The 21976-nt window shown below is 37.0% G+C and overlaps 1 protein-coding gene across 2 annotated transcripts in view; it reads left to right on the forward strand.

The window, feature by feature from the left end:
- Sema3a (semaphorin 3A) overlaps positions 1 to 21976 on the forward strand; it is a 202278-nt gene that overhangs the window by 150062 nt on the left and 30240 nt on the right. For both annotated transcript variants that reach the window (XM_075955979.1, XM_075955978.1), the window contains 6 exons: positions 8771 to 8913; positions 11244 to 11358; positions 11634 to 11703; positions 15092 to 15236; positions 17207 to 17426; positions 20407 to 20498. In XM_075955979.1, coding sequence (XP_075812094.1) covers positions 8771 to 8913; positions 11244 to 11358; positions 11634 to 11703; positions 15092 to 15236; positions 17207 to 17426; positions 20407 to 20498 — 785 coding nt within the window. The remainder of the gene's footprint in view (positions 1 to 8770; positions 8914 to 11243; positions 11359 to 11633; positions 11704 to 15091; positions 15237 to 17206; positions 17427 to 20406; positions 20499 to 21976) is intronic.

Below are 21976 nucleotides of genomic sequence, written 5' to 3' on the forward strand. Positions count from 1 at the left end.
GAAAGGGCTTGGCCGTGTCCACGTTCTGTCAGTTACAAGCTTGTCCTTTGACATCTTCTAGATCTTAATCTCTTTCAGGGTGAGCGCGTATCAGAAAGATGTACGGTCCACACAGGAAGCTCTGCCATCCGCAGCAGGACCTGTTGCTTTCGGTGACTTTCTCTCTCATTTTCTCTGGGAATCCTCCCTTCTCTCTCCATGATGTGGCTGCTCTTACAACCTTCCTGGGGTTAAACTATTCCAAGGGCTTCTTACAGCTACCCAGCCAGCTAAACTTCAAAACTTTTTCCAGGCCTGTTCCTTGGCAGCCAGACGCCTCTCTATTCCACAGCCAAAAATGATATATCTACTCTGCTTATGCTGTTAGCGAGGAATGTGGGATGACCTTAAGCTACATGCCTTGCATTCTCAATGTGCTGGGCCTTGTTTCCAAACTGTTGGTTCTTTGGGACTTTTGTTTGCCCTTCTGGAAAAAGCCAAAGGAAGAAAACCATCACTTTTGCCTGCTATTCTGGTTGCTGGCTGTCTTCTCTGATGTCTTTTCCCTTTTCCCAACTTGCCAGCTAGTTGCTTGGTAAATGTTTTGATTCTAGGGGCTTCAGTACTGGAAACAATGGGGTTTTACTCGTTAGAGAATTTACGGTGAGTCTTCCTTTTCTCTGTTGTTCTAACAGGTTTATAGCTTCCTTATCAGCCTGAGTCTAATTCAGCTAGCTTTGCTAGCTGTAAAAGTTTATGTTACCACTAACTTTTAAACATTTATACTTTATAGGATATTACAGTGTTTTATAAACACTGGTATAAATTAATAGCCACTAGCAGTTTTGAAAGCCCATGGAATGCTTTAGACAGACACACGTAGAATTACATGTTCCCCTTTTCAATTCTCCAAACACTTCTCAGACATAGCTACTTTCTGACATTTGGGGAAACTGAGGCTAGTTAACAGTAACTCATATTTTGTTCTTGGAAAAGGAGCAAATTCCCATACATAATTCAGGCTGGATTGTGACATGTTTTGTAGCCTAAGTTAGCCCTGAACTTATGGCCCTCCTGCCTTAGCCTCTGAAATGTTGGTATTGTAAGTTATCACCACCATGCATGGCCCTAGTTGGTATTTCTTAACATTAAAAATTTAGCAAGTTAAAAAAAAGGCCTGATTTCAACATATTTTTGTCTAACCCCTATCACAGAAGAGTGTAGTGTCTTAATGCCAGTGGGATCCCATTTCAAATTTTCAGAAAAGAGGAATGTGCATTTATGTTATGAGTTAGCAACCTTTTAAACCCTTGCTTTCCTTTTCTTCAGTGGGCCACCAATTCTGAGAGAACTGTGGGAGCTGGATTTTTCTTTTATCTACAGACGTGGTATACTCCTGTTGCTGTGTTCAAATCCACTAACATATTCTCACTAGAAGTGTCTGAGCACTCTTTGATGCAACACTCACGAGGCCTTGTGCTACTTGGGCAAAACAGATTAAAATCACGAATATATAGCCAAGAATTATACAAAATTTACATCCTAGAACATAACCAATAACTGTTTAAAATGCACAGATGCTCTGAATTTCTAATTATTATTTAAATGCATTTAATTCATTTTCAGACCAAAAAAGAAACAATCTATCATGGCGCTAGTTGATGGAACTTATTGGTTGAAGAGAAGAGTCCAGTCAAATGCTGGCCAAAATGTAGACATACTTAGGATTCAGATTGAGTCTAGTGCTGAGGGCAGCAAACCTGTTCATCATTGAAATAAGCTAAGGCGTCGCGATGAATCATAAGGGAAACATAGCACGTGGCCCGTGCCAAGTTGTCATTTTCATTACGTGTGAGATTGCACCTGAAGGACAGTTTAATTTGCAGCTGCTGAAAATATTTCAACAGAGTGGTACTGTTACAAGCGGCAGGTGGTGCCAAAAGGGACTTTTGCAAGAACCGCCATCTGCGGGCTGAGATATGGAAGGATGTCAGGGGTGCTGCAGGAGATAAAGATGGGGGAAAAACACTGCTGTATTTATTCGGCATTGATTGCAAGTGTCGAGACTAAAGAGACCCTGCTTCAGAAAGCAGCACTGGCTCACGATTAATAAATAAGATTATTTATTCAGCTTCTACCCTTTACCCCAGGCATTGCAACGAGTACCATAGTATCTGTAAAGACAAGGTCTTATTGCCAGAGGCATGCCATTTAAGCTACCCAGATGAGAGAATGCTTTCCAATTCTATTTACCTTTCGTGGTGTTTGTACTGAAGTTTTATGCTGGTGCAATCCTTATACTTTGATCTCATTAGAATGGATCTTGCCATCTTCTTTTGATGTTTAGGTTTCAGTACACATTCACATCAGCTTCCTGCTTCACATCCAGAGAAATTAGCCTGAAGTGTGTGCGTTTGCCAATTCCTTAAACCTTATCTCCTGGCGTTTTGCAAACTTCCCAGAGTAAAGAACATGTAAATGTGAAGGGAGGTAGTGAAGCTGGAGCTTTCCATTGCTAAGAGATCTTTCTGTATATGTTTGTTAGTTTTAATGGAGTTAACCACAGAGAAATCAAGGATTCCTATCTGAGAAATGGAAATTGACATTTTTCTTTTTGGCTTTAGTGGTTTACAGGGCACAGACTTAAAAAGAAAACCAACCAGTTGGCTAATGCTTTCCCTGCTCTGTCTCTTTTGATGGGAGTAGCCAGAGTAGCTTTCTTTTGTGAAGGCCATGAAGAGTCTTAGATTCCTAAGGAGAATTCACAAAGTAGCAAAGCGGGCCCGTTGAAAGGATCTTGGTCAACTTTTGCCTTGGAAGGTTTGGTGGCAAGGCAAGTTGTGGAACTGCTTGCTCATTCTCAGGACAATAGCCATCTCTGGCTGCAACATATGTGTTGTTTTTAGCTCAGAGAACAGAGGAATATGTTTTGGGTTATTTTAATCTTATTAATGAAATCTAATTTTGAAAAAATGTCAAACCTAAAATTAATTTTACTTCATTAATTATTTAATGCAGATCAAAGTGGAAAAGCTTTTCTTAAGCCTCAAAGAACTTTCACAAACTTTCAGAAGAGCATTTTGAGACCTCATTATTGGGTAATAACTTTTCAAAGTAGTTTTCAGTTAAAGTCTATTCACTTTTGTACCCCAAAACTGAATCAAGAATGGGTTTTTGCCATTAGAATAACTTAAGCAAGCAGTGTAAAGAAGAGAGGAATCTATTTGTAGTAGCACACACTCTACATTTTTAGAAATAGGGGCAGTAATACCATGAGTTCAAGACCAGCCTCAGCTAAACCTTTTGGGTCATCAAGATGGTTCATCAAATAAAGGCGTCTACCAACAAGTCTGTCAATCAGAGCAAGTTCATAGGAGCTCCTCATGTTTGAATGGAGAACCTACTCTTACAAATTATTCTCTGACCTCCCCTAGCATAGAAACAAATGTAATTTTAGAAGGAATGGAAACATGCTTCGTTTTTCTAAAATTCATTTCCCTTATAGAGATTCACTCATTCATTCACCAAACCACTTATTTGGTTTTTTTTTTTTTTTTTGACTTTATACTGTTTTCCAAACAATATTCATCCACAAAGAAGAAAAGGAATCAGAACAACTGAAAATAAGGAGCAAGAAAACAAGCGATGAGAATAGAGTTGTATAGATTCTCACTGTGGTACGAGCACCAGCTGCCAGAGAGTGAGTCTGCATACTCTCTTGGTCACTTTTCAGTTGTCATGAGGAGACACAATCACCATTCCAAGTATTATAAGAGAATGCCTTTGATTGTGTCTTTCTGACACTTTCAGAGGTTTAATCCATTGTCATCATGGCAGGAAGCATGACAGCATGCATGCAGGCAGACGCTGAAGCAGGAGCTGAGTACTACATCCCTACATCCTGATGCATAGGCAGAAAGAGAGGCTCTTTCTGTGTTTGGCATGAGCTTTTGAAACCTCCGAGTCCAACCTTAGTGATACTCTTCCTTTAACAAGGCCACATCTCTTAATCCTCTAAATCTTTCCAAATAGTGCCATTTCCTACTGTATTTCAAATACAGGAGCCTATTGGGTTCACTCTTATTCAAGCCTCCATACATATTAAAAGGTGCAAGATAGTAAAACAGTTTCAGACAAAGACAAGGTCAAATGCATGGAATGTGAGTTTCAGGAGAGAAGAATCTTGGGGTGGGGTGGGGGGGCTAGGCTCTGGAGCCATTCTCTGCAAAGCATTCAGAAGAAGCTGAGGAGAAGTTTTCTTCTGCACAGAAGCTAACCACAGAGAATTGGAAATGTAAGATAAGTGTCTACGGCAATTATAAAAATGAGAGTCATGGAGAAGAACTCAATGCTAAGACACTGGCGGGCGCAAATGTTATTTCGGTATCACATGAACAACACAGCTGGGAAGACACTGGTGAGGTATGGTCCAGAGTAGTGAATGAGTTCACTAGAAGGACACTGAAAGGAAAACGGGGTTCATTCTGCTGGTTTGTGGGCAACACTTACTGCCGTAGATTCCTCCATCAGGCACATTGTGACTGATGTAACCGGCAACGTTTACCACTTTTCTCTTGCGGTAGAATACGTAGAGTCAAAATTTTGACCTAGCTCAGGTTTATATACTGATCACCTTCAGCTGTATTACCACTGTCTCAGTGTGATATCGGTCTCTGTGTCATCTCAGCTTACCATGACTGAGTTCACACCACTCTGTCATATCTATGACGCGGCACGGTTCTGTGGGATACACACCGTCAGTGGATTGCCTCTCACTCCTTTGTCGGATGGCTCAGATAAAACCGTTGAGGTCAAGGCGGAGAACACTGCTGTATTGTAACGGGAACATAGATTAGGCTAGAAAAGTAAGGCCAAGAGCAGGAAGTGGGAGTGAAAGAAAAGAGGAAAAAGGTTTAGGAATTTAGGAGGCAGAGGGGCGTTCTGGTGCAGCTGGAGACTACATAGCTAAACACGACTGCTTATATAAAGGTGTCCGCGAGAGCACCAACCAAAATAAGAAATGCAGGAGGGGGCAGCTTTGAAAAGAAAGTGCCCAATGCCTTCCATGCCAGATGAAGCCAGTGCACAATCTGGGGAGAACTCTTAACCAGAACCACAAAGTGTTAAAACATGGCTATGAGAAGAAGAACAGGATGATATGGACTCTCGGAGTGGAAGAACAATATAAACAGATGGAGAATCCTGAAGTAATGGAGAAAATACTAGATCGGTTCATTTTAAGGGGGAAAAATCCAGAGTGAAGTTTAGAAAGCGTGCATCTTGAGGGATTTTATAGCTAACAGGGAGAAAAGACAGTGGTGCCCAATAACGAACAGCTCAATCTCAGTGTCAAGAAGCATCAAAAAATAAGGAAAGCAAAGCAAGCTGTAAACAACCTGAATGTTTTTCTGTCAATAGATAAGCAAGACCTAACCAACTTTGATTGGGTAGTATGATATCTCTTGATGCCTGATGGCAGGGAACGATAGAAAAGAACCCAGTTAGTGAAACTTGGGGTGCAGATGGGAAGTGGGGCCCATGCTCCGGTCCTCTGTTTTGATGGACACAAGACTTTCCAATGTTCTCTAAAACAACATCTGTGGATATGTTTTCTTTTTTAAGGTCGAGTAATTAAAGGGGAGCTAAGTCAAAGAAAAGGGTTGTTGAAGAGGGAAAAATGGAAAAACGCTTGGAGTCCCATCTCTACAGTGATACTGAAGTTTCCTTCTACTTTACATCACTGTACTTGCAGATATGGGGTCTGTGGTTTTTTTTCCTCAGCACTATGATACAATCCCAGATAAGGCAGCTGGAAAGGAACAGGTTTAGCTGTCCATAATTTGAGGGATATTGTCCGTGCTTTTCAGGAAGTTTCTGTGTTTAGGAAGTGGGAAGAGTCCTGACAGCAGCAGACAGACTAAGAAGAAAGGGGACAGGAAATGGGGTGGGACTAAAAATCTAAGGACTCACTTTCCAGCAGGCCATTTCCTCCCATTACACTCCATGCTAATGGTTCCTCTCCAGCCGAGATGACCTTGCAAGCTGGGGGGCGAGGGGTCATGAGTTCCAAGGAAGCGATTTTAAACTCAAACCTCAACATAATTTCTATTTTATTCTATTTTATTTATTCTATTTTAGCCAGCATCTTACCAGTCATTTCACCACTTCAATTTCAAATATGGCCACCTTCTTTTCATTTATTTTTTTTCATGACATGTGGGAAAAGGCATGTCTTTCCGTCTCAGATGCGGTAAACTGAGGCCACGTTCTTCCTCTCTATTGGACACTTCTTCACATAGTCTGAAGACTTTTATTCAGTCACTGGTTTAAAGCAGAAGTTTCTTTCTTTTTCATGGTTTTAGTCATTGCACCATGCATTCAACTTTCTACCTGTGAATTAATTAAGTTCTACCAGCCAATTAATTTAAAATAATCTGGCCCTGTGTCCTTTCCTTCATCCTCACTGCACCTTGCTGACCAGGTCACTTTTGCATCCACTGTGTCTCTGTGGTTGCTTCGGCTCGGTCTGCCAGCCTTCCTTCTTGCCTCGCTGTGCCCTTTTGTGCCCACTTCCAGCCCCTTTTATTTTATTCTGTGAAGCAACTGAGCCACAACGACGCTTCCACATCATGGAATGTAGAAATGTTATGTTTCAAATGCTTTGTTGTTTCTTCCCACCGAGTAAAGAGACGCACCTCCATGACAAGAACGCCACATCTCTTAGCTTTCCGTTGCCTACTCTGACCACTTCCTCTTCATTTTGTCTTCTCTTTGGACACAATGTTCCCTGTTGTTTCTGTCATCTTGTGCATGTTTTCCTTCTTTGTGCCTCACACCTTAAATTCTAAGAATAAGTTAGAGACATGTCTTTATTGTTTGTTTTTTCTAAACTCTTAGTTTGACTCTTTCTTGTACAGTATGAGAATTAGAACATTTGCCTGCTGGATATCTCGTGACAGTCACCATCATGAGTACAGAAGATCTCCATCGTAGTAACTTGTGATCTTCTATATTAAAAATAAAGAGTAGTCACTGAGAAATAGTTAATAAATTGATAGTACAGATGCTAAAAATGCATGAAAAATAAATCTACTTGAATTTTTAATTGAAAACACAATGCAGTCTTTCTCATAAAGCTATACTGAACCTAAGTAGTGTTAAATGCATTAAAATGCAAAATAGTAAAAAACAAAGTATTGTGCATGTAGATGCTGGTATTTTCTTTAGTTGATACTTGGTCATGAGAAAATGTGTTGAAAATTATCTTACATCATCTCTCAAATTTATTAAGTTAATTATATTCTTGCAAGCATGGGCTTTTTGCTGAAACCTTAGACTCGAATTAGATTAATTTCCCATGAGAAGGAACCTGAAGAAAGGTAGTTAAATTTAGTAACTGTAAAGTCTTTGTTAGGCTAGGATCTGTAGAACTGCATCTGTTTGTAAGGTGACGTTTGATCAACTTCTTTGGTTGGTTCTTAAATTATTACTCCATTATTCTGGCTCACGGGAAACATTTCATGTGTTCTACATTACTTCCCGGGTCTGTATACTTAGCCTGAGATAACTTGGTGTGTATCTTTTTGAGGTTTATTTCAGGGCATATCATTCCAAAGTAAACATAAAAAGATGTCACAGTTAAAGAGAAGGTTATTAAGGTAACTATTTAAGGCTTAAGATCAGGACTGGATGTAATGGATTTTACACTGAGAAAGTTAGTTTTGTGATCTGTTCATTTCCTATGTCTCTTAAGCATGGTGGAGACTACATGATATATATAAGAACCAGGATTTAAAAAGGATGCAGAAGAAAATATGTGTCAGGTGGTTCAAAAAAGGTTGTGGCCCCCCTGTTATTTTAAGTAATTTGATTTTATATTTATTTATTCAAATATTTATTTGGTTGGTTAGTTGGTTGGTTGGTTTCAGTTCTCAAAACAGGGTTTATCTGTAGCTTTGGAGCCTGTCCTGGAACTCACTCTGTAGACTAGGCTGGCCTTGAATCACAGAGATTCACCTGCCTCTGCCTCCTAAGTGCTGGGATTAAAGGTGTGCACCAACAACACCTGGCTGATTATTAAATTATTAAATGAGTGGTTAAGAACATGGAACACCTGGAGACAAACATGACGGGGTAGAGGAGCATTCTGGTGGTTGCGTGAAAAAAATATGGACGGCTGTAAGCTAGGAACAGACTGGTTGAAAAATGGTGATCTGCATTGGCACTGGTGACATTGGAGTTTGATATGGAGTGGACAGGCTGCTGGACGGAATGCAGAGCATGGAGTTCAGTCTTGGTCTGAAGAGTAAAATGATGTCGCCATATTCTGAGCTGGGAACGGGAAAATGAGTGGGAACGAGCAGTTCTGTTGCTTACACAGATTTCACCTTTGCCCCCCACCAACTATTTCATGAAAACAAGAAGGAAGTAGTCAGGACTCTTTATGTAATTTGATGCAATAAAAGAGGAATAACTGCATACAGCAACAAGGAACACTTGAGAACTCTCAAGATTGAAAAGGATTTGGATAATCAATAATTTGTTCTAAATGGGTTTTGTACCCATGCCTAACACTCTGAGCAAAATTAAATTTCTTTTGTTGAGATAACTGTAATTTATAATGTATTTCATAATGAACAGGCATTAGGTAAAGTAAGCCAAAAACGTGATTAAGCAAGGAAACTCCCACCTTCACATATAACAAAGTATAAACAAAAGAAAGTATAAACAAAACCTATAGACTATCCTTATTCTTTAAACTGCACATTAATAAATAGAACGTTTTTCTCAGATCCTAGATTCATCAGTGCTCATCTCATCCCAGAGAGTGACAACCCTGAAGATGATAAAGTGTATTTTTTCTTCCGAGAAAATGCAATAGATGGAGAACATTCTGGAAAAGCCACTCATGCTAGAATTGGTCAGATATGCAAGGTGAGGTAAAGAAACAAAAAGCATTGTTCATTCACTATTTAATTTATTTACTTTCATTTTATTTTCCATTGATTTAAATGATGTTTAAAATGACATCTAATACTGAATATTTAAATGTTAAAAATGATTGAAAAATGTATTATATACAAATAGGAATATGCTTAGAGATTATGAAATAACTATTTCACAATTACGTTAATTATTTTGTTTCAAAGTCATGGAATACAAAGTATTTTCCTATATGAATAAGAATATTACCTGAAAGAACATACCTTCTACATTTTCAGATTTAGCAATTTCGTACACTAATATATTTTGAATAGATATTTGATATTGGAATACAGATAAAGCATTGAACCATGAGCCAAAATTGGGATAGTTTATATTTACAAACTGATGATTTCATCAGCACATAGGTTCTTATTCAAACACATACAAATATCGGAATGAGGTGATCTGATATTTATTTTTCTGGAGGATTCAGTGTTTAATATGGTATAATATTGCATAACAGTGTTATAGCAGAAAAAATCCATGGGGTCTTTCTGATCTCGTTCTTAGCATATTATGATCTGATGATACAATACAAATGATTCATAAAAAGTTTCCTTTGTGATTTGGAAACATAGAACAATGTGTAGATAAATCAGACATTTTTATGAAAATAAATAAGTTTAAAGTATTAGCTACAGAGTTATTAAAAGCTGTATAATATAAATACCATATAAACAGAATATAAATGTATTCTCTAATTTTAAGAAAACTGTTACTGCAACATGTGTAAATAAAAATTAGTTTTAGCTGGGCAGAGGTGGCACGACACCTTTAATCTCAGCACTTGGGAGGTAGAGGCAGGCATATCTCTGTGAGTTCAAGGCCAGCCTGGTCTAAAGAACAAGTTCCAGAATAGTCAAAACTACACAGAGAAACCTTGTCTCAAAAAAACAAAAAAAATAGTTTTAAATATAGTATCTTCTTTTAAATATATGTCTTTGCAATAGAATTCAGAGTAACATTTACATTAAAATTCAATTTTATTTGCAGTAATAAGGCATTCTGAAAATGTTTTCTAGGGAATATTTTCTCAACCGACTGGTTACAGTCTAAAAACTGTTCGACTATTGTAAGCTGTTGAAGTGTTTGGTTTCATTAGCATAACTTGGTGGATTTTTTGTCAGTGAAGACAATAAGCAACACTCCTCATCCATTAGACATATGCCCAGGGAAGGCTAATTTTATACCCAGTAGCATCCCCGAGTCAGGCTACAGCGGCTGGTGAGATTCAAAGAAAACACTGGCTCAGTAGGAAGAACTTGCCTAACCGAGAGCAAACAAGTGATTAATAATTTTCCATTATTAATAGCATGGTAGAAGAGAAAATTTCCTTTAAATTATTTTAATTAAAAAGTTGTATTCATTTGTAACATACAGACATTTATAAATGGATAAATCTAGCAAATTAGTATATGTTTTAAATCATATACTTTTATTCTATGTGGTAACAATGCTTAGAAATCTTTTTTAGCAATTTTTACAGAATATAATATTAAAACTACATGTAGCAATCATGCTACATAATAGATTTCTTGAACCTCTTCTTCCCGTCTATTCAAAATTTTCTATCCTTTGGCCAGTTTGTGTTCAAATTCTACTGTTCTCCTAGACTCAGTGGTTCACCATTCTACATACTGCTTTTGAGAGTTCAACATTTTGGGATCATTTTTACTTGAGGTCAGCGATATTTATATTAGCCTATCTGACTGAATTTACCAAGCAAGTACTCCTGGTTTAATCATATTAAATTGCCAAATAATATTTCATAGTGTACATATTTCAAATGAGTTAAGCTACTCCCATTAATGGACAAAATGTAACATTTAAGAACTTTTTTTTTTTGAGACAGCATTTCTCTGTAGCGTTAGAGCCTGTTCTGGAACTAGCTCTTGTAGACCAGGCTGGCCTCGAACTCACAGGGATCTGCCTGTCTCTGCCTCCTGAGTGCTAGGATCAAAGGTGTGCACCACCCAGCACATTTAAGGACTCTTATGAGCATTCCCGTAACTGAGCTTTGGATCAAAGATTTGAGCAAAAATATAATAAATAGGATAATAGTTTATATTTAGACATTCAGAATGGTTATGACTCATTTGAAAAGTAGAGAATGGGGGATTACTTGATTACAAGAAAAGATGCCTTTTTAAAAAAATTTAAACATGGAAAAATGAAGAAATACATTCATGTTCCTGGAGTTTAAAAATGGGAAATAGAAACATATTTGACACTTCTGTGTAGCGTGCTTGCTCTATAGAGTAGCTTGTGTTACCTTTCAGAATGACTTTGGCGGACACAGAAGTCTTGTGAATAAATGGACGACATTCCTGAAGGCTCGACTAATTTGCTCTGTGCCAGGTCCCAATGGCATTGACACCCATTTCGATGAATTGCGTAAGTGGCTGATGTTTGACGCATAGGACATATGTGAAGTGCTTAGTCTTACTGAAACGTTACATACCATGTTTTGTTAAAATCCATGGGAGACCAGTGCCTGAAAAGAAACAGAGGAGGAATGTATGGGGGAGGGGGAGATGAGAAAAGAGGAGGGATGGATCGGGGAAGGAAAAGGAGGGATGGGGGAGGGTCTGGGAGGAGAGGAGGGGGGGCAAACTGCCCACTAGATGTAAAATAAATATGCAACTTTCTCTGGTTGTGTTTTCAAACAGAGGATGTATTCTTAATGAACTCCAAAGATCCTAAAAATCCGGTTGTCTACGGAGTGTTTACAACATCGAGGTAAACGACACTTTATTGCTGTGTTGGATAAATTGCCCATCCTGTAGTTGCTTAGCCGCTTGTGTCGCTTCAGGTTTTGAGTGTCTGTGAAGTCTTGGTTCTGACATGCACTGATAATGATTTTACAAGTCATGAGGTCAGGGGCCTTTGAGATGGTGGCTGGGATGAAGGGGATTGTCCCAAAGCTCACAACCAGAGTGGGATTCCAGAAAGCAGATGGGGTAGAAAACTGACTGGAAACAAGTTGTCCTCTGAACTGTGCGTCACTGTGGCACACGTGTGTACTCACATGGGTGTGCCCGCTCACCAAATACAAGTCATCAGAAATTACAGCATGTAATGCAAGGATATCATCACTATAAATAGAACAATGAAGCAGACTGAAAAATGTGTGTTATATTGTATATAGTACAGTTAGTAATAATATAATGTCAACTTTAATATTTTATATTTAATATACAGCAAGATGGGGATCGTAAGGTTGGAAACAATAATTTTTTGAAAGAAGCTTTTAGTGATAGAAAAGAAGAACAAAGGAACTCGATTTGTAACATAGAACTGTAGCAACTGTCCGATGCACACTGTCTCAACTGCTGTCAGCAAATGCTAAAGAAATGAGGTGATAGGCAATCCGGGATATTTAGTGTTGCCAGTTGTTCCCCTGGAGGGGAAGTGCTCTCTCTGGGCAGGTGGTTGACGGAGAACTTAGTAGAAAACACGCCTCTGGTGTCCAGAAGTTGGGTAGGCTTCCCACTGCTCTCACATGTAAAGTCCTTGCTCCCTCTCCCTGCACATTCCCTTAGACGTCAATAAAAATTTGGCAGAGTTAGAGAAAGTGAAAAGCTAACAAATAAAAATATTAAGTTGTTTGTATGAATGTTTTTATGTTTCTTTTGTTTTTGAGATTATAATACACTTACAATCTTTCCATTTCTCCAGACCTTCACATATACTGCTCCCTACTTCCCTTCAAACCCATGCCCACTTTTTCATTAATTGTAAGTGCATGCATAAATATATAGCTGTATATACACATATGTTCTTAAATATAACCTATTCAGGTACTTTTACAAACATTAATACAGCATTTCATAAAATTTTAATACATGTATAGGATTTTACACACTTCACATGCATTAGAATATACTATATTTATTATATCAAAATTTCTGAAAGTTAGCAAATATATTTTCTCATTTTTTACTCTCATTACTCTTTTATTTGATGAGTTCCTTGATTTTTTTCATTAACTACCTAAAATCCAAATATTTAAAATATAATCTTATAAAATGATTCCTTAAATTCAAGCAAGAACTGGAGAGAGAAACCAGGGAGCCAAGTTCACACAGGTTTTTGTGTGTTATCTGCTTGACACACAATTCCAAATTCAAGCTTTATTTCCTCACTTTCCATTCCTTTCCATTCCTCTCCTTGTACATTCTTTCACTTCCATACCCTTCCAACACTGTCATCAACCTGCGCTTTTCTCTTTCTAGTTCTTCCAAAAGTTCTTGCTCTCAATGAAAAAGTAGCTGCTTAATCTTTTGGTCAGACAACGCCCATTCTACTCAGCAGAAGGTTCAAACTATATAAAGTATTTTTGGAATAAATAAACTCATTGCATGGCTATTAGTAAGCATATACATTGAGAGATGGAAAATTATTTAAAATAAAAATAATATTGAATCCACTAAGAAGCACTGTTGGTGAGTATGGTCATATAAAGAGAAAGATTAATTGTAGAATGTGATTTGGCATATTTATAAATATTAAAGACATTTAAATCACTTTGGCATCATTACTTAACAAAATGAACTTTGGAAATGAAGAGACACATATTACTAAATCTATATGCAAGTCCATATGCCGATGCATTAGTAAATCTGGTGCTAATACTTAGACAATGGCAGTAAGACTGTGGGAAGTGAGTGGCAAGTCTCAATCTGTCTTTCTGTGTCCCTATTTCCTAGAGCAACAGCACTTCTCAGTATTTTCTGTGAGAATCACCAAGAATGTGTTAAAACTTAATGTCACTAATTTATGAATCATATACACAAATTCTATAAATCATATATAAAAATTTTAATTATAAAATATAAATAATAAAAATTCATATCGTTTATCACTAGAGTTTCTGACCTTGGAAGAATGAGTTGGCCCTATGAATCTTCTCTTTTGACCAGTTCACTGGGTAATTCCCATGCTAGTATTTAGGAAATCCGTATTTTGATTGCCACTGTTTAATGCATGAAATAATTTCTTCACTCTTTTCAATAAGATAGGTTATTGGTAGCAAAGGACTCCAAATTGTATGCAGTAAACTTCAGAATTATCTGATTTGCCAAGATTACTAAATATGTAACAATAAAATGGGAAATAATCAATAAATTTTGATGAAAGTGGGATGCATCAAATGTGGGTTAGTTTGTAATTTATTCTATCATGGAAATATTAAACATTATGAATATTTATCGAGGTTAGTATGGAGTCGTATACTCATGGTAAGTGGTTGTCAGAGCCCAATAGACATCAGTTTCCTTTCTGTATCATTGTCTAATGAGCAACTTTTATTGCTTAGGAACCCACAGTTATTCTGTGGCATGATTTATATGTGCTTTCAATATGACTTATATTGTTATAAGTAATGTAAGCATGCACTTTATTTTTATATAATATTATACATAAGCTGTGCTTTTGCAGACCAAGTAAATGGAAAATAGTTTCATCTCAATGACAAACACAGTTATTTCAATTGCTTGCTTTAGACTGATAGAATGATAAAAAAAAAAAACATCTGCCATAATTCTCCACTTTGACCATCGCATAACGCCTACTACCTTAAACTATGCTCAGTGTTGTACAGATATAATAATTAATCCTTCATGGATTCTAGATCTCCAATGTTACATCAATTCACACCTTGGCTTAGGAGTTAAAATTCGAATGTGATATGCCTCCATACATTCCTTCAGAACACCAGGTTTGGCTTTGAAAATGATGTTTTATAGTTCTTGAGAGACTACGATGGTTTTTTATTCTCAGTAATGATACTTGAGGATGAAACAGAAATTTTAGCTTTTATTTCTTTACGACATCAAAACTGAATATTCATTCATGTATGTCTTTCTTGTCCAGCTTTAATAGTTTATATTTGATATAAATTAATGAAGACCAAATAAGATTTCACACACTTTAAACAAATCATGATTTAATCCTTTATACATTGATAAAATGCATCGATGAGACCAAACTAATCCCAAAGAATATTGGTGGTTGCAAAAGCTCTATGTGTGTTTTGGTCACTAACATCTGACATAATGGGGAAGTCCAACTCATCCTACAGCCACTAACTAGAGATAAAGCCGCTTTTCCTTCTCTTCTCTCCTAGCAACATCTTCAAGGGCTCTGCGGTGTGTATGTACAGCATGAGTGATGTAAGAAGAGTGTTCCTTGGCCCATATGCTCACAGAGACGGCCCCAACTATCAGTGGGTGCCATATCAAGGAAGAGTCCCGTATCCACGGCCAGGAACTGTAAGTGGCTTCGATATTTAACACGTGGAATGAATTTATTTTTGTCAAGTACAGCAAATAGGTTGAGTGGTAGTGCCAGTATGAGAAAGTTAAGTGATGGTGCCAATATTCAGCCTCCAGCTTAGCACTAACTCACTGTTCAAAGTAAGCTCTTAAAAGAAGTTGGAGACAGCATTGCATAAATCAGGAGTGGGAGAGGATGTGACGAATGTTTTAAAGGTGCAAACTGTCATCTCTCTGTCATTTCAACATTATTACTGAGCGGCAGTCATAAATGCAATATTTAAACAACACTCTATTATTGAAAATAATTTGGTTTTCGAGATAGACTTTCATTGTGTTGTGTAGCCCTGGCTGTCCTAGATCTCACTCTGTAGACCAGGCTAGCCTTGAACTCACAAAGATCCTCCTGACTCTGTCTCCTGAGTGCTGGGATTAAAGGCGTGTGCCACCACACTCCAGCTATTATTGAAATTTAAAGAAAATCTATAAGCAAATTATATTTTATGTTTAAAAATAGATAATAGAGAAAGAAACGAAAGTAATAAAAATTAAAATAATCCTCAGTTACAGTTTTTACTCACACCTTTGCACATTTGTTCCTGATGTCTTTACAAAGGAGAACACAGAGATCCTTTTCCAAAATTCCTTCTTTTCTCTTTGAGAGTGTTTTGCCTGAATGTGTCAGCACTCCACATATGTCCAGTCCCTGAGAAGTCCAGAGAGAGCATTGGATACCCTGAAACTGCAGTTATAACTGGATATGAATTATCTTTTGGGTACTGAGAATCATACCCAAGTCCTCTGGAAGAAGCCACGACATCTCGTTAGTCCCACAAATAATCTTAAAAGCCTTTGAAGCTTTGTAGCTTTTTATAAGTTTTAATGTGATATTAAAGAAATCTCTAAGGTATATCAAAACAAGAAGTCTATTATTCTATCATATCTAGTCCATGTGCAGGTCAAACATGTACACATATATACTGTACTCTCATTTCAAAACATTATTTAATAACTCTTGAATTATTAATGAACTTGTCAAGTAACTGGCAAGAGGTTGATTTCTAGCTTTAATCCTGTAAGATACGATTACATTTTATCTCTCGTGAACTGACATTAAAAGTGAAGCATTGCTGAACTGTAGGACAAGCTACATAAGACTGGATGTACTGTACCTGTGACACTGTTTGCTCTACACACTGAATTACAGTGAGGAGACAAAAATGTTGATTTTCTTATGGCTTTTTATTTGCTTTTGAGAAGAATATTTCTACCCAGAGTTGATATGATACCAGTTCACAAAAAAATGTTCTTTTTTGCTTTATATGTCAATATGTATTTTTCTTAACTTTGCTGCCTCCATTTTGATTGACTAGTTTCTGTGCCATACACTGGTAGTCACTAAATAAAGCCTGAATTATTTTATTAAAGTCATTAATAATGTTTTCAACGTTATGTTATGAGTCAGACAATAAAGAATAGTTTTTATTATCTTTTGGTTGGGAAAGATCATTTATATTTGGGTGTGACTCTCAACTAAAGCAGTTATATATAATCAAGAAAAATATTGTTTCTCTAGACATCATTAGTTTCACTCAAATGTAGCATATTTCATGCATTATGTTAAATATCTATTATAGAAAGAGCGCAGGCTGGTACAGTTAACAGGGACGTCAGACTTCTTCAGATTTCTGAACACCTCAGACACATTTGCAAGTTCTGTAAGAAATGATGACATTCATTAATATTGAAAATTAACATTTGTTTAGAAATATATACTGATAATTTCAACTATTAATTTAGGTACATAAGAGCTGGCAATAACTAATGCTTACTTATTCAGTCAGGTTCAAATGTAATAGAAAATAATTATGGGTTTAGACTCACAGAATATTGAAGAAGTATAATTTTATAATTTATAATCTTAATCATTAGATTTTATTTAAAAGGTATTCGCCTTTTTCTAATAGTGTCCGAGTAAAACATTTGGTGGCTTTGACTCCACAAAGGACCTTCCTGATGATGTCATAACCTTTGCCAGAAGTCATCCAGCCATGTACAACCCAGTATTCCCTATTAATAACCGCCCAATCATGATCAAAACGGATGTAAATTATCAGTTCACGCAAATCGTTGTAGACCGAGTGGATGCAGAAGATGGCCAGTATGATGTCATGTTCATCGGGACAGGTACACTTTTGAATTTTACCCTCGTGGTTTTTTTCCGGAACACTGTATTTTGCTGACTAAGTGTACTAAGAACCAAGTTCTGCATTCATTTTCAAGGTACCACAACAGTTTGCCATCACTTTGTAGATAAATTTGCTTTAAAAAAAGGGGGGTGGTGATCCTTTGAAATGAAACTTGTTCAATTCAATCAAGGAAATGTAAGAGCTAAATAATCAATTGTAATAATTAAATCATAATTCTTCTAGTTAGGGATACACAAATACACATACGCACAGTCACAATATTGCTCAAATCATGACTGAGATTCCCAGGGTATTATGTTACTGAAAACTTGTCTGAACCTTAGCATTTCCACTAATGAAAACCTTCAATCAAATAAAGGTTACCCAAATAATTCATCCATTGTTTTTGCCATACAAATGAAACCTTGAAAAAAAATTTATCAGAAAATGTATTGGACACTCATTGAATGCCTTTCTTTAGAAACGTAACAAAATCCTTTCACTGATTTCACTTTTAGAAGCAGATTTCTGCAGGTGTATTTTCAGAATCAATCTTTCTATGGCTGTGACATGTTATTGTGTTTCCCCATATCCTCTAAACGGTGATGCAATCTACGAAAGTACCAGTTACAAATCCAAAACCTGCTACTTAACGTCAGATTCCAGGGTAATAAATTCTTGGTCTCCATTAACTTCATTAGCTGACATAAATCAACAAGAGACGAAGCAAAGCAGTGTGCTCCACCGAAACCTGGTGCAATAATGTCTTCTCTTCCTTTCGGGGAGAATCAGAAAGAAAATTATGTTGACTACAGCAGAACAGAAAATGTGTGGTAAATTACTGTAAGATTCATACCTTAATTGTGAAATCCTGACGTCATCATGTTTAACAGTGTCAGGGTTCTTAGCAATACATTAAAGACCCCTTTTACAGAGAACATTCTCCCACCAAATGAACGAATCCTAATGAGAGTCGGAGTTCCATAAAAGTCAGTGACTGCGTGTAGCGCCCGCAGCTTACAAATAAATCAGGCAATAGAAGAGAATATTTCTTCCCAGTAAATATTAGCTTCTCTTTTAATGTCAAGTTGTAATTGAATCTCTGCAGAGTAATTGGGTTTGTTCAATAATGTCACTGTGGCCTTGCTCGCCATCCTTAGTTCAGAAGTCCCTTATTCGCTCTCAGAGCAACAAAGCCTGCTTCCGGGTGTTTGACCAAAGCAAACCGATCATGAGCATTTAGTTCCTCTAGGACATAAACTGCCTTTATAAACCTCCTTTTCACGAGGATGTTGAACGTTGGGTGCCGTGGATGGTTGTAGGTCAGTCCAGACCAGGGTCATCTGTCAGCAAGGAAATTGATTACAGTAATTGTATCTTTTAACTAAGTTTCACTTCATAGAGCATTGATCCTTGTTGAGTAATCTGATTCAATTTGTGTGAAATTGTTTGAAATACTATTCGGTAAAACTTGATCTGGAACAGAGATAAAGTTGTGTTTGGGTCCAGGAGACCCAATGGAGTCACTAAGTAGATTAACCTAATTTCCCTTTAATCTTTGGTGTTCTGAGCAGGCTAAGGTCCTGTAAACACAGAAGGATCCTCTTAAAAGTGGACTTTTTTTTTTAACTTTAAAAGGAATAGCCTTGATCACAGAGTACAATGAGACAATCCACTGAGGACAGTGGCCAATAGAGTCGATGTACTAATATTTCTGGTATTCTTATTATTATTATATTCTTATTGGTAAGAATTTCTTTGGAAAAAGGAAAAGTTTGTTAAAATAAACCAACTGAGGCTGCAAAGAATTGATCTAATTTACTAAATACTAAAATTGTTTAGAATCAATATCTTTGCCTTTGAACAAAGAGTGGAGTCACACCAGCCACACAGGAAAATTCACATTGAATAAATAAAATTTCAGGTAAAAATGACAGATGTTTTCATTGCAACATTTTTCTCTTAATAATGAAAATTAGAAAGTAATTTAAATCTGGATAAAATGAGATCAATTTCTTTTAAATTTAATTCCTGAATTTAACTTTCAAGACTGTAAACTTAATTTCTAAGTGTGCATATTGTAGAGAAACTGTTGTGGTAATCAGAAGTGTTTACTTTGAGAGATGACATTGACATTCATCACTTCAGTATCATTGAGCCTACCTTAAGGGCCATTAAATATGGCCGCTTCTAGGAGATGGCTGTGCTGCTAAACTCGGAGGCTCTTGTATTTGGGATGGGCGGTGTTCATTACAATTCAAATCTGTAGAGTCTTTGTGGACATACACTGGTGTCAAAATAAAAGAGGAAAAGTCTGTCTTGTCAAAAATTTTAAATTAAAAAATCTATCCAACTTAGCCATTTTATTATGTTTATTATATTTTTGGAAATTTCTACACTTTCATGTTAAATTCTTCTTGATTTTTATGTCCCATGGGTATCTTTATAGTTCAGAGTCTAAGTGCATGAAATGCATTTGTATGTAGAATTTTACGAATGTACCCAACACATGGAAAATAAATACAAAGAGTTAGGCTGGAAAAAAATGGTGGGGCTGGGGAGATTGCTAGGTGTGTAAAAGTGATTGCCATGCTTGAGTTGAGAACTTGAGTCCAGACACAAGAAGACATGGGAAAGTGTGTTCTAAGAATATCTAAGAATTTCTCTGGGGAGATGCAAAGTTTAGGGTGGGAAGCCTGCAATCCAGTTAACCTGGAGTAGGAAGCAAGGCCTCACAAACAACGGAAGAGAGCCACCTCCAACAAAGTGTATTGCAAGAACTGACTTCCAGAAGTTTTCTCCTGAGCTTTCTTCTCTGTATGCTGTGACTAACACACATACTTTCTATTCCACAAGATAAAATTGAAAACAAACAAACAAACAAAAACCTCTCTACAAAATTCCTTATTGTCCCATTAAGGGTAAACTCCATTCTAATTTAATTCCATTGTAACCTTTCCCTCTGCTTTCTTTTAAAGATGTTGGGACTGTCCTTAAGGTGGTCTCAGTCCCCAAGGAGACGTGGCATGACTTAGAAGAGGTTCTTCTGGAAGAAATGACAGTCTTCAGGGTGAGTACTGCCTAATTTGCATCTGCAAGGTTCAGCTGCTATCTATGCCCCAGGACAGCTGGGACACCAAAGTCACAGTGGACAGTGCTCTTGTAGATACTTCTAATTAGATTGTCAAGTATGAAAACCAGACACTAATCAAACTAGACCTTGGCAGTGTCAATGCAGTTAAACGTAAGAATGTAAAAATTCTTGGCTCATATTTTCTTTTATAGATGAAAAAATATATGATTTACATTTTTTATTATTTGTATAAGTTACCTTGAAGATCAAATCCTGCCTATTCAAACTGCCTTCTCTTGCACTTTATAGAATATTTGGCATGATATGTAAACTCTGAGTGCATTCTGGGAGATACGTTCAGCATGCCGAAGGAAGAAATTTATAGATTATTTTATAGTATTTTCTTAAGAAAATCAGTGATAAGTTTGAGTAAGTAAGGCTTATGTTAGCGACAGACAATAGATTATAGATGCTTACTCTTCAAACCTCAAAAATGAGCAAATATTTGTCACATTTTCCTGAGTCACCAACAGTCTAGGTAGGCCCTTCAGGCATCAGGTATGCTGAGGTTGGAGCAGGGACACGGGAAATAAATGAACATAGGTATCATACATGTTTCTCATCTATGAGCCTTTGCTAACTGGAAGACTTTGAACAGGGATCATATTTTGATATGAATTACATATAAGACAAATAACATTCTGAAAATATTTTGATAAGAAAATACAGTGGGTACTTACTGACAAATTAAAAAATGTAATTTAAACTTGAATGCTAAGAAAGAAGTAGAAAGGAAGGGTGGAAATACTGGTTGTAGTCCCACGATTTCATGTGATATCATTTGAACTCCACATGTGTCACACTGGCATATATACATAACTATATACACATACTCACACGTATATGGATTATTGTTTTCAGTTGATTCAACCTTTAATGATGAAGCTAAGTGCACCTCACTCCTTTCAGCACCTTACTTAGATATGATGCACTTAGCTCATAGACCAGGGAATCCCTGTTCAGTTGTCTTAGGTTGAGAAAATGAAGTCAAAATTGCAGGAAAATGAAGGACTGTCATTCAAGCATGTACCCCTGGTACACTGGGATAGATCTTTGATAATAGCCGCTGGATAATCTTCTACTGGACAGTTTAGAAGCCTCACTTGAGCCTACATAGCAATCCTAGCTTCACACAGTCTCTCCAAAAACTCTTATTTGCAAAATATTGACTATAGTACCTCACCCAGTGACCCATGCTTAAAGCATAGGGTCAGTGACAGCATTGTGGCCCACATACGATCAGGCTTGTTAGTGTTACTGTAGTTGCTTCTGTTTTCTTTTGTGGACAATGTCCCCAGTTTGCCAGGTTTGCACTGAATTCACTGTGTAGCTGAGGATGGCATTGAGCCTCTGATCTATGGCCTCTGGGCTTCTAACTAATGAACACTGGGATTCTAAGCAGTGCCACAATGCTC

Source organism: Microtus pennsylvanicus, chromosome 22, assembly GCF_037038515.1.
Source record: "Microtus pennsylvanicus isolate mMicPen1 chromosome 22, mMicPen1.hap1, whole genome shotgun sequence".
NCBI lineage: Eukaryota > Metazoa > Chordata > Mammalia > Rodentia > Cricetidae > Microtus > Microtus pennsylvanicus.